Source organism: Melanerpes formicivorus, unplaced genomic scaffold (assembly GCF_026170545.1).
Source record: "Melanerpes formicivorus ecotype bairdi unplaced genomic scaffold, bMelFor1.0.p_v2 SCAF_30, whole genome shotgun sequence".
In the NCBI taxonomy this organism is placed as follows: Eukaryota; Metazoa; Chordata; class Aves; order Piciformes; family Picidae; genus Melanerpes; species Melanerpes formicivorus.
Genome location: NW_027142382.1, coordinates 1,318,338 through 1,332,711, shown reverse-complemented (window position 1 = coordinate 1,332,711; position 14,374 = coordinate 1,318,338). Strand labels below are relative to the sequence as shown.

Sequence of the window (14,374 nt, the reverse complement as noted above, 5' to 3'; positions counted from 1 at the left end):
CATTATTTCCCTATCATTCCTATGCTCCATTTTTCAGCTTTTTTTTTTTTTTAATTTTATTTTTTAATGTTCATTCCTTTTTCCTGGTTGTAATCATACAAAATTGTCATTCTCTATTTGTTCCAATTTAGTGCACTCTAAACATTTAATAACTGCTTCAAACAATACTACTATTTTATTCTTTTTTAATGCAGGTTTTGTTACCCTACTAGTAGCCTTCTTCCATGTACAACATTTGGTATAACATAAAGCTGTGTCATGCCTCTGTGCAGAGGCTTTTAGTCTTAGAAAGCTGTAATAACCTGGACAGACTTTATGGACAGTTTGAACTAAGCTAAAGCTTTTTGCAGGCAGAAATCTGGCAGGAAGTCTTGAGCTTGACGATCTCATTACACCTGTCTTGATTCACAAGGAGGAAGTCTCTGTTAAATACCTTTTGATACTTTTTGGTTTATCCTTAAGTCAATACACAGGTCATGGCAATATGTTTCCTCATCTTTGGGTTTTCTAACTTACCCCTTCAAATGATCATAAAGGTTTTGGTAGAGAGAAGTTTAACACTACCTACTTCATGGAACGGAAATAAACAGCATATTTATGTGTTGCTTTATGGAGCAAACTAAAAGCTGTGTAATTCACTCATGGAACTGAATAGAAATGGACACTTCATGGACACCAACAATGCTTTCATTAATTCTAAAGATGTTAAAGGTCCAGAGTAAATTCCATTTTTCTTCTTTTTTGGTCTTCTAACACATGGCATTGTGCAGTTAGCTGAGTGTAATGTGAAGTATTCTGCCTTCTCTGAAACAACAAAGAACTGATGACTTGAAGAATGGTAAATGTTGGCTTGTGACTATCCAGCAAAAGGCAAAAGCAGTGATGCCTAATAAACTATTTTTTTTCCCACTTAAACATGAAGTCAGTAAAATGGGATTTTATTCTGGGTCTTTTTTGGCAGAAATGGGGTTTAAACAGATGTAGCTCTGGCATAGAAGAATTAATGAGTGACTGAATTCAGTAGTGCTTTGCTTCCCCTCCAGATATTACCTTTCTCAGGTATAGTTTATTAAGTCTTGAAAGTAAGGATAGGCAATCCGTTTTTATTATCTAGTTATTGTAAAACTATGTTATTGCCAAAGCTATTTCTCCATTAGCATTTCCTCCCTATTCCTTTTGCTTATGAACAATTTTTATTTGTAATTTATAAAAATAATACCATGGTTTTCTATTTTCTTTAAAATCTTAATATTACAGGGCATTAAAGACAGCCTGGGGAGACTGCTAGGTCCTGTAGACATTATTCAGAAGAAGAAGACACCAGCTTTGCAAAGTGCTACACCAAAGGAAGCAGCAAATATACAAGAAAAGCTGACTCAACTTAATGTGCAATGGGAGAAAGTTAACAAGATGTACAGGGACCGGCAGGCGTAAGTAACTTTTAATGATTGCCTTTTTGCAAAGTAGATCCTTCAGACAATGCTGAAAACTTGATGTGGACAGTTTAATTTGATACCCTGAAACCCACAATTTGACATTTGCTAGAATATATTTTTTAACTTGTGGTGGATTGAAATAGCCCCACCCCCAGCCTACAATTGCCAGACCAGCTCAGTTGAAAGCAAATGAAGCTGTACTTGCAAGCAGACTAAAATCTAGAAATGTGGAATGCAATGAATATGTACCAAGTAATCAATATTTACATATAGTTACAATTTATAAACAACACAAGAACCCACCTGGACAAAATCTGGGGCTTACCAACAGCTATCCCCTACCTGCTCCCATCCCCCACCCCACAAAAGGGAAAAAGGAAGAGGAGAAAAGCAAAAAGTAGTTTGTTAGTACTTAGCCACAACAAGAACATATTCAAGGTCAGCAACAGCTAAGCAAAAACACCAGCTAGCATCTGCCTGAGCAAAGAAACTGAAGAGAGTCAGTTTACACAACGAACTTTATGTTAGTTGTCAGAGCAAGGGGATTATTTAGACCTTATCATTATTTTTCTTTTACATCTAATGGTAATTTATTTACATTCTACCACTTCTCTAATCAATCCGTGGAAAAATTTCCTAGGCATGGCCCAAAACTGCCACATTAAGCTACACATATGTTTAGAAATGCCCCTTATCTCAGAAACCATTCTCAAAACCATTTTAATTGTTCTCACAAAAATAACTTAATGTCTAAATAATGACTGTGTCGTAGGAAGGGATGAATCTAAATGTGGGAACAGTGACTAGAAGGGTGGTTGTAGCCAGGAAGGAGTTGATCTCTTCTCTCAAGCAACCAGCACCAGAACAAGAGGACACAGTCTCAAGCTGCACCAGGGGAACTTTAGGCTCGAGGTGAGGAGAAAGTTCTCCACTGAGGGAGTCATTAGTCATTGGAATGTGCTGCCCAGGGAGGTGGTGGAGTCACCGACCCTGGAGGTGTTCAAGAAGGGATTGGACGTGGCATTCGGTGCCATGGTCTAGTCATGAGGTCTGTGATGACGAGTTGGACTTGATGATCTTTGAGGTCTCTTCCAACCTTGGTGATACTGTGATAGAAGGAAAACAAAATATTCCTTTAGGTTATGCTGCACTGATTTTTGTCCTACAAATCCAAGCCTTGGTAACTTTTGTCTTTTGTTTGTTTAGAAATATTGGTCAACAACTGTCATTTCAGATTTGTATAGACATATTATTTCTGCTGCCAGCCAGTCACTAGCTTTGATTTTAGATTGCTGGAGTGAGAGAGAGGGATTGGTTTGAAATATTGATAATCAGATGGATTCATACTAAAAATATAACTTGGTAACCTTCATATCATCTCTGATTTGTCTCAACACTTATAGTGTAAGAAATGGAGAAAAATTTATAATCTGGCGAGTTTTTACATGCTCCCATGTATATTTTTATAAATGTAGTAAGACTGGCTTCGGTGCTCTAAGAAAGAGTCTTCTGTTTATCATGATATCACAGACAAAAACGAAGGATGAATTAAAAGAAGAGATACCCCTATAATAAAAGTTGATGATATTTGGGTTTATATTTTGCCCAGACACTGGTTTTACAAAAAGTCTTATAGGTATAGTAGACCAGGCTCTGAGATACTGTTGTGGAGGCACCCACAAAAGAGACAGCAGCTGCCTGAAAACTGAATTTACTACAATTAGTCTGATCCTCTTCCCAACACAATAAAATTGCAGATTCAGATGTCAGTCAGGAATGTCCTGCTGCACAACTGGTTAAACTGTCTAGGGAGAGATGAACCAAAAATGTGCCCCACAGATGCCCAGGATATATACATGCACACTCACCAAGGAGAGGGTGACGTCTCCTTACATGAGGCCCTGTTCTAAGAGAAGATCTGGCTGCTAGGCTTCTCCTATGTGGAGGGAGCTCTCTGCATAGCAGAACTCCATTTATACACTTGTCAAGTGTGTACTGCTGGTCAGTTTCTTAATGAATGGAGGGATGATTTTTCCATGTGAACAAAGGAACTTCTTGGCCAGGAGGTGCCAGCTAATGCTGGCTCTGTGTGTGTGGGGAGGGGGGGGGCAGATGTCAAGCTGATCTTTATCAGCTCCTAGCAAACCTCAGTTCTTGGTGCATGTTGTGGAGCAGTCATACCTGCCACAGATACCTTTACTTTCTCCCCATATGCATTTCCTTTCCCTAGTATCTAGCAAGAACTGTGTTAGTTGAAAGTCTGAGCCACCAGCACTACCACTCTGTTATCCCTTATTTAGAATATAGTGATATTTAGCCAGCAGCAGAAAATATTGTGAGGTGAAGTGAATGAATGTTTGTCAAGTACTTCCAGGTCATCAGATAAAGACACTAAAGAAGTGTGAAATGTGATTATTCTCCTGCTGGAGTTTGCCTGGAGGAGTCATCTTAGTGGTGTTGATAAGCTTGATTGCTGTCTAGAACAGCAGGCTTCTTTTATATGTTTTGCTTGTGTCACTGTTTCAGTGGTTTTGTTTGAGCTCTGAGATGTTTCTTATGGCTTCTGAAGTTTTGCAGAGTGCATTTGGACCACACACAAGAATTTGGCCTTTAGCATTTTGCTTCTAGCAGTTCATGTCTGTAAGAGGTAGAAGTATTAGTGTATGTCCAACCTTGAACCATGGGTGAAGCTGTATTTATGAGATATGCTATTAATGATGATGTTTCAGAGCAGTTTTGTATTTATTATTAGAGCTCTGTCTCGCTTTCAAGTGATTGTGTCTAAGTGAATGTGAATATTCCATGTTTGAAAGGGTACACAAACAAATGTACTACATTCACTTCAGAAGATTTGTTTTAGGAAATCAAAGAGTTGTAGATCATAATTTAATTACCATGAAAGATTTAGGAACAAAACAACTTTCCTTACCCTGTGGTTGCTAACAGAGAAGTTACTATAAATCCCCTAGAAATCAGTAGAAACATGCATGTTGATTTCTTTTCTTTTCTTTGAAATGGAAGTCCTGGAAATCCTGATTCCTATCTAAATGCTCTGTAATTAACTTTATGGTGGGTTCCTTTTAATTAGAAATCAAAATAGATTTTCAGTTTGTTTTACAACAGAACACATGCCAGTTTGACAGAAACTCATTGTCATGACAAATACTCAAACAGCTGTACAAATCCAGTTCTTCTACAGTATTTGAAAGCTTTGTTTTATATTGTTATTTTAACATGTTTACTACATTTTAATAAATAGTCATGCTGTACTTACAGTAAGGTAACAGGCAATGTTTCACTGAACTGTGCAACCAAAAATGTTGTGCTCAACCTAGTGCACCCTTTAAGATACATTAGAAACCTAGGATGATACAAATTTTTACCTGCTTGCCAAAATCATTGAAACATTAGGTTGTATTTCTAACATAACATATTAGGAGATGGTGTAGATGTAATCTGTCACTGATGTGTTCTCTTGACAACTAACATAATGCATAGATCAAGGTATGAAGAAAAATAAATGCAAAACACTATTTTTTTTCAAATGTAAGTCACCTGAGAATGTCTCACAGAGCTGCAAAACTAGCCACTGTTGAGACTTGAGGAGTTGCCTGTCTATGGTACCTGAATCAGATCCAGCCTACATACTCTGATAGCTTAGATTAGCTTAAAATTGTATAAATATTATGTGATATACTAAGACACCTGGATTCAGCCCAAGTGATATATTCAGAGTATACTTTTCAAAATACGAGATATCATCGTAGAGTAATGTCTTTGAGCAGTTGATGGATGCAAAGCCAGAGTATTAAAATACTGAGGAAATCTACTTGCTTGAATATAGATTTCTAGAAGCATCTACATGCTTGAAGACATGATTTTGCATGTCCTTAACCTCTTACTTCAGATGGACACAACTCTCCAGTTCATCCTGTTGCCAATCCTGTATGCATTTCTCACTAACATTCCACTACAAAACTATCACTAGGAGTGAATACTCCTGAGCCTGTCCATTGTACAACTATTTGACCTTGAAAAGCATCTAACCATTCAAATTGAAAACAACAAATATATCAGACACATTGAGAAGCTTTAGAAATAAATGAATAAATAAATAAAGAGAGAGGGAGAAATTTTTTTTGTAGCTTTGACTGTCAGATCTATCTTAAGGAACATAAAAATAGAATTACTCTACATGGCTCATTCAGTATTTGTTAGATATCCTAGTGTGCTGTTTAGGCCATCTATGTTTGCCTCTTACTAGTTTCTCAATTGTGGATTCTCAGTTTCCATTTGTGTCACCATCAGTATTCTGCAAATATGAAGTAGTTGAAACATCAATCATCTGATTTAGCATTAACTGTCACAGATTTAGTTCTCCATTTTACAGTATTTGTTTAGATTATTCTCAATTAGTTACTCCTAGGAAATTCTTTCACAGGTAAGTAACTGCATGCTGCAATATAAAATTGGTGAACTGACACCTCAGGAGACTAGATAAGATTAGATGCATTATTTTTAGATAGATAAAATTAGGGGAGATTAATCTTGACCTAGAAAACATAATGATGCAATAGATGTTTAAAGGTCATTTGGATGTGGTGCTTGAGGATATGGTTTAGGGGTGAACCTTGCAGAGTAGGGTTATTGGTTGGACTTGGTGATCCTGAGGGTCTTTTCCAACCTGAATGTTTCTGTGATTCTATAATATAATTTAAGTTATGTCTAAACATGTTGTGTTGTGTTTGTTTTTTTCACTAAGCTCAGTCAGCATTTCTTTGTTCCTTGCATTCATTCTGACAAAATAAATGACAAGAACAAATGCTGAGTTGCTTTCTTTCAATACAGGGAGAAAAGCAACTTGTGTATTTTGAGAGAGAGGCAGAAACAGTGTCTACTCTCATCTAAGACTATTCACTCACATATTTCTGTTGAGGTTGTACGTCTTGTTATTAGGCTTGCCCTTAGCTCAGGATTCAAGATGGAAGTGAAAACCAGAACAGATTAGTTCATCCTGAGTGAGAGCAGGGAAATATTTCCTTTCTAATGTTAATCTCAGAATAGCTACCATGCCTCAGTTACATGCAGGGTAGGCTTTTGTTTGTTTGTTTTGTTCTTTTTTTAACTTTCTTTCACAGCAACACTACATTTTGAGCCGGACAAAATGGAGGCAGCTTATGATATTTGACTCTTACAGCTGCATTAGTTGTTTATTTCCATACAATACTTACTGTATAGAAATGCTCTCCATGGCAGTTATCTTGTAACCTAGCTGTTGCCTGCATACTATCACACTATCAAGTTATCATATTGGCAAGTTTCACTGGTTCCTTAATTGCTTGAAAATGGGTATAAAATAGTTTGCAGCAAACAGGTATAATATTGTGCAAAAATGCTTTTATTATAGGCAATATAGATGTTTTGTTAATATTTATAATGTAAAAAAAAAAAAACAAACAACCCAAAAAACAAAATGTATGGGAATATTTTTGTTGCCTAGTTTATAACTGGAAAGATTGAATGTACCCTGTATATGACCATTAAAATGTCTCTTTTCATAGGGCAGTGTCTATAAATAAGAACATCTTAAAATTATTTGTTAAAGCTTAAATAGTTTGAGGCAGGATATTAAATAATACTGCATCTTTTGGAAAGAGAGTTGTGTTTATTAAATCACTGTCATACAGGTGGTTTTAGAGCTTAACACAGACAATTCTTGATAGGAGAATTGAAGGTGACTGTATAATAAAATGAGGTGGAAACAACTAACTCAGAATTTAATAGGTAGGTCTGATTATCTCATCTGAAATAACATGTGTTTGTGCTCTGAAAGCGTTTTAGCTGAAAAAGAATCCTGAATGTTTTTGAATCACCAACCTCTAAGCCTGATAATTAGCATAACTTAGCATAACTTTGCTGTAAAATACTCAGTGACAAAAACACATTGCATTCATGCTGGAATTGTTGTAGTGACTTTTTCTGCTGTACAAACAAAAAGAATTTCACTGAAATGTCTGGGAAGTGTTATGGCTTAGTCATGAATACGTGGGCTGTAGGACTATGGGAATGTGAATATGTATGAAGACAAATAAGGGCAGAAGCAAATACTCTCTGAGCTGTCTGGATATCCACTGTCTTGAACCTACATGTCAGACATAAAAAGAAGACACTGTGGTCAGTGTCATAAGCTATGAGACTCAGCTGAAATGCAGTGTATACTTGCTTCAGGGACAATGCTATGTTAGTGCAAGTATGCAATTTCACAGATAGTCCTGATTTATATTCAACCATCTCAAAACACTGGCAGAGCTCATTCGTGTTTAGCTACATCCATCTGTGCAGATATAGCCTACAAGAGTTGCAGTATATCCCCAGGTCTAAAACTTTATTTGCAACGACTTGGATTACTTTCTGTAAGAGCTGACAGTCAAATTCTGCTTTCACTGTTGCTATTGAATCATTACATTGTGCTATGTGAGAATTTCTTAGCCTGGTGAATCTTTAACTGGGTCAGCTGTGCCCTGAATGTTGCAGAAACTGCTATTAAATTCAGTGCATGTTGGTCATACTAAAATGAGCTCCTTTGCAGAACTCCCTTGATGCTTTTCAAGGAATTGCAGCACTCTAGCTGCTGTGATGCAGCATACACCTACATTTTGACAGTAGAGGGAGCCTAGTCTTTTAACATCTGTAGCTAAAGTCAGAAGTTACAATTTTCCACTTTATACAGTCTTCATCACCGTTGTTTCTCATCTGTGTTCATAATACAGTTGTCATCTAACAAATATAGTTTTCTTTCTTCCTCCAAGTTTGAATGTAATTGTTTTTCTTTTTATTATATTCTTTACATATACCCTTGTGTGCCAAAGCAACAAAGACTCATATAATGATTTGGGGTTGGAAGGGACCTTAAATATCGTTTAGTTCCAACTCATCTGCCATGGACAGGGACACCTTCCACTAGATCAGGTTGCTCAAGGCCCTGTCCAACTTGGCCTTGAAAACTTTCCGGGGGTGACATCCACATCTTCTCTGGGCAACCTGTTCCAATGTCTCACCACCCTCACTGTAAAGTATTTCTTCATAATTTCCAGTCTAAATTTACCCTCTTCCAGCTTAAAGATGTTCCAACTCATCCTATCACTACAAGCCCTTGTAAAAAGTCCCTCCCCAGGAGGGACTCAAAGAAGATAACACCTTATGTTTGCAGTAGAAAGCAGCAAGTTTTGTGGTAGTCATAGACCTTGATACAAATAGTTTTAGGACAGAAAGTTCAGTCATCCTCTCTGGTAACCCTCAGTAATTCAGTAAAGTTCACCAGCTTTCAAATATTTTTTTTATTGAAGGGCAAATCAGTATCTGAAGGCAAAATCCAGTCAATCCTTCTGGTTTGTGGGAATCAACATAAACAAAGCCTGTTTGCATTGGCTCATTCTTATAGCACTAGCTACACTTGCACATTGCTAGAGTAGGCTCTGTTCCAGAAAATTTTGTAATCTATACCCTTGAGATTAATTTAGTTTTGTATTTATTTATCTGAGGAACTACAAATATAGTTTTCTTTACTACAGAATAAGATGAATCAGAGCATTCCAGAGATTTTCTGTTGAACTACACAAAATGCCTAGTTTCTATTTACTGCTACTTTGGGGGAACTATACCATTCATCAGTTGCAAGTAGCTCTTTCTAATGTGATACTCTTTGTTGCTTCTTGGCATATATAATTACCTTTTAGATTGGAGTTCAATTTTATGGTATTTTATCTGACTGGTAATTATCTTAAGTGTCCAGTTTCTTTTCCAGTAAAAGATGGATTATTTATAGCATGGTTGGAAACACTCAATCAAAAGTTCAGTAAAGCAAAATAAGATTGACAAGTATTTTGGTGTTCTTCTATATCATTATGCCTGAGAACATTCAGGAAAATTTGGTTTAGTAATAACTTCATTAAGACCTTGAGGCAATTATCTATCTATTAGGGCCACATGAGGACAATATGTGCAAAATCGCACAACCTCAGTTTTGGACAGATTATCAAATGTGTTTTCCCTCTTCAGAAGTCTTCTATGACAGCAAGAAAATTGAAAAGAAGTGGAGTGCCAGGGCTGTAAAACAATAGACCTAGCTATGGTGATTTAGAGGAGATTTTCATTACCTTAATTAGTGTCATAAAATCACAGAATAATTCAGGTTCGAAGGGACTTCAGGAGCTTTCCGGGTCTAATATCCTGCATAATGCACAGTCAACACTAGTTGACCAGGTGGCTCAAGGCTAGTCAAGTCTTAAACAGCTCCGACAATGCACAACTGCACAACCTTTTGGGAACCTGTTCCACAGTTTGACTCTCCTCGTGGTGATTTTTTTTCCCCCTTTATATCTGGTTTCATTTCCCTCTATGCTTGTTGCCTTTCATCCTCCCACTGTGTACCCCTGGGAAGAGCCTGGCTGCATCTTCTCAATGATTCTATGAATGTCATCCTCATAGATATTGGAATGCTGCTGTTAGGTTCACCGAAGCCATCTTTGTTCCCTGAGTCTCTCCTCACAGAATAAGTATTCCAACACTGTGACTTGCTTGGTGGTGCCCTGCTGAATTTATTTGAGTTTGCTGAGGTCTTTTATCTGCAGCTGCAAACTGGACACAGCCTTCTAGATGTGGTCTAATGATTGCTGAGTGAAAAAGGGTAATACTTTCTCTCAGTCTGCTGGCTGCCCTGCTGCTAATGCGGCCCAGGATTTACCTGGTCATCCTTGTTAATAGGGCACACTGCTGGCTCATACCCATTTGCTGCCCACAGCCTGGTACTTAATATAGGCTTTATATACATTATTATATCATGTAAAACACAGTAATTGCGGTTGGTTGGTTTACTTTCCTGTGGAATAGTAAGAGATAATAAAAATCAAAAGAATTTTCAGAATTTTGCCAAATAACAGAGTTTTCTGAAGGTCATCATGACAATTGTTGAATATTTTCGTATTTCAAGGCCAGACTCTGCCCTTTGGTAAGGCTGCTATATCTACCTAAATGGTTCATGTTCTGCAATTCATTTTTTAAGTCATGATACTGTAGGGCCACTCAAGAAGTGTTTGTCTCCTGTGACCCTTGAAATTCACTCCTGACTACTGCTCTCTAAAAAAAAAAAACTTTCTGTGATGTTTTCTGTCTGTATAACACTAGATATTTCTACTCAGGTCTCATATGGTTATTGATGACATGTGAAGATATCATAATAATGGAAGCTGCCTTGTCTATTAAATAGTCCTTAAATTGATTCCATATTTAGTCCTATTAGCCTTCTATTTAGTTTCCCTCACATGTGTGGCTAAATAAATAACTTCCTACAAAAGCATATTGTCATTTTATAAATAAGAGAGGGAGAGCTGTGATATTCAAACACTTCTGTAATAACAGGTCCAAATATTCTGATTTTCCAAGAAGAGAACCTTAAATTCAGACTCAGCCTTTTACCCACAAGTGCATCATTTCTCTCAAGTACTATCTTTGTGAGCATACAGAGGGGCTGAGATACTGCAGCATATCAAAGTGCTTGGAAATTGTTTGCACATCAAAGTGCTTGGAAATTGTTTGCATTTTAATGAGTAGGGAAACCATCATCAGATGATATTGTGTATTGTGGAGTATTTCCTGCTTTAGAAAAGACTACAGACTTCAGTTAAGTTTTGAGATGTTTTCTTGTTTTCTTTTTGTGCATGTGCGTATTTTTGCTTGTTTGTTGTTGTTGTTTTGTTTTTCCTGCTTTATATGTGTTGTATCTGAGAAGTGGCAATCTCAAAAACAGGGTAAGGCGCAGCAGAGGACTGCACTGCGTGAAAAGTTGCCTGATCCCTGTGAAAAACACTGAAGGATCGCTCTGGGAACCCCACTAGGGGGCAGTTTTGTAGTGAAAGTGCTCTCGGTGGTGTACAAAACAAACTAACACGAAAATTGCCTTTCCCGTCTTTTCAGTGTATTTTCTCTTTCTGTCAGAACACGAGATATCCTCTGACTAGGAGGAAACTGAGATAAAACGTAAATCTGGGGAATCACTGAGTAGTTCTTTTCCTCTCAGATTCACAGGCCTTCATGTGCATCAAAAATGTGGTACAGACACTTACTGTTACGGGATTCTTTTCCTCTGGACTTTTGAAGGCTCTTCCATCCTTCCTGATGTATTTCTATTTTCCCTCTGAATTCAGTGTAGAAGTGGTATGCTGAATTTTCACTGAGGTTTTTATATCATGCAGCAATATATTCCTGGTTTTCCCAAAGAGCTGAAAAACTGGATAGCATTTTACAATTAATATTATTTCTAGAAAATATTATTCTGATGTAATCAACCAAGAAAACACAAAGCTCCCATGCAGAGACCCCAGACTCAGAGATATTTAAATTATTATTCTTCTTCATGCTTTTCTCTTTTTCTTGTTTTACATTATGCACAACTGTGTACTTTGCATTCATATAATTTGAGAACATGGTAGATAAGTGAAAAACCAGAAGGCATAGAAGTACTTAACAGTAAAGTTTCATTTTCATAATGTCAGGGTGATTAATGGCAATCACTGTGGTTTACTGGCAAGGGAAAGGAGCAAATGTTGCTGCTTTTCTGAATTGATACTCTTTAGTATGCTGTGGGAGTCAGCAAGCCTAGAAATAAATTCCTCTCATATCCACTAGGCTGTCCTTGTCCCTTGTCCCCAGACCAGCAGTTCTCTTCACTATCTTTAAATCCCATGGCAAGACTGTAATACTAGTTTAACTGCATTTCTTCTTCTTTAAAATTTGAATGCACAATCATTTGGTCAATTCCCCAAGTCTTTACGCATCCTATAAACTGTTGTCATCTTTCCACATACTGTAAAAGGAAAGAGCTCATTTCCAAGAAGCCTGCCTGAGAAGTACCCCTGATATATGGTGATTGCAAATATAACTTTAGAATATGAACTGAAGGAATCTGACAAGACAGATTTTTTTTCTCAAGTCTCCAGGGACAAAGGGCCACTTAACTCCTTTGATATATCTTGGAGCAGAACTGTCCAAACAGTGCTGAATTCTCTGTCCTGGGAATATGTAAACATAAGAGATTGTCTCTTCTTTCAGACAATATTTTTTTCAAATGTCAGAATGTCCTATGAAATGTGAATTTGCCAGTTCAGGAAAACAATAATTTTGCTGTCATTTCTGCCTGGGTTTCTACCTAAAAGAATTTTCTATTATAAGATTGGGAAACTAAACCCTCTCCTTTCCTCACTGAAGATGAGGAAAGTCCAAAGGGCAGAAGATGAAGTTACAGAGGGAATTATAGACTGCAAATTGAGAAATTTTTTATTTCCTTCTCTGTAATCCTGAACCCTGTTCGGTTTGTTGCCCTTTTTTTTCCCTCTGAAGTATGTTGCTAGCAAGAACATGAACTGGTAATGGGTCAAGCAAGATAGCTTGATTGCTTCCTAATGCAAATGAGCATTCAAATTCCTGACATATATAGGAGGAACTTCTGAAAATATAAGGTTAGATGGAGCTAGAATGGAAAAATGAGAACGTAATTTGAGCAAAACTCTTTAGATGCCACTAAGATGGGAACATAGCTTGACATGAATGTATTAGCAATTTTGTTTCTCTCTTGTTCCTTAGTCCAAATTTTCATTTGAAGCAAAAATAAAGTCAGTATTTTTGAGGTAAGAAGAGTGGACATGCTAATAATGTTGTGTGGCATTTCCCTTTTGTCCTTTTTTTGCTCCTTATTTAGCATTCATACAAAACAATGGAGGGGAAGAAAACTGATTAAATTCTCAAGCATCTCCTTTTCAGAACTATAAAACTTTCAGGAAATGCATGCATACTGAGTACACTCCTGCCCCGGAGTAATCTTATACTCTAATAACATCACTATGGAGTCCCAACTGAGCTTTGCATGGTTTTGTTTTGGCATCAGCTCTCCAATCAGTTTTGAAAATGTGATTAGATTTCTAAACAATACCTAGGTAGCCAGTTTCCTTTGTAAAAGTAGGACAATTGTCCATACTAGACTAAGAGAAAAAGATTTGTAGCTCCATAGCGGGAAAATGCAATGGCACTGTAAGCACTTGCCTTCTGTGTTTCTAATGCTGATTTTTCTATTGCTTATGGCACTGTAAGTCAGGAGCTACTCCCCTGCCTTCAGTGGGTTTGCACTGCTATAAATACAGTAGAACAAGAGAATTAGAACTCTTGACTCTGGGAAGAGAAATCACTTTGAAGCAAGCTCTTATTTCAGCTTTAGTTCTGTGGAGCAATAGTGCACAATCATATATGAAAACATTCATAGAAAAAGACTTACCAGTCAGCCTGAGCCTTCAAGTCAATGTCCAACCAATTCACTCTTATTATTGGGCCTGTTTTTCTGAGTTGCCATCTACTTCTACAGTAGAAATCAGCAGAAACTGACAAAGATGTAGCATGTTGTCTGGTGAAAGACAGAGAGTAACTGATCACCATATCCTTATTTTTCACCAGTGCTGGTTACTTTGGTAACTGCTTAATGTTAACTCTTTAGTCATTGTCCTCCAAAGCAGCTAAAGCAAGGAAGGGACTGTCATAATAACATAGAAAGATGGAATAAATAATATTGAGAGTGGCTACTAGAAGTGTTGAAACAGTAATATATAACATTGTTGCCATAACCTGAGCATTATGTAAGAGGCTAAGTCAGAGTAGAAATGATATATCAACATTTGTAATCATTTGAGACACCTCAGTGAACTGCCTTTAATATCACTCTGTGTTTTAATATCAGATAGACAGGTGAGACTGAAGCTGTGAGTGGGATTCTTGCCCTTTGTCCTAGGTTGTCTTTGTCCTAGCACATATGGTGACTCTGGGGATATGCTGTGTTATGATCCTACACTCTTTTGAAGGTTTTGTTGGAGACAGTGGAGGTGCATGTTGTTTGTGAA

The 14,374-nt window shown here is 37.2% G+C and overlaps 1 protein-coding gene across 8 annotated transcripts in view; it reads left to right on the top strand.

Moving 5' to 3' along the window:
* Window positions 1-14,374, top strand: part of DMD (dystrophin) — a 1,318,095-nt gene that overhangs the window by 676,945 nt on the left and 626,776 nt on the right. For all 8 annotated transcript variants that reach the window (XM_068155047.1, XM_068155048.1, XM_068155051.1 and 5 more), the window contains one exon: window positions 1,258-1,430. In XM_068155047.1, the coding sequence (XP_068011148.1) occupies window positions 1,258-1,430 (173 nt within the window). The remainder of the gene's footprint in view (window positions 1-1,257; window positions 1,431-14,374) is intronic.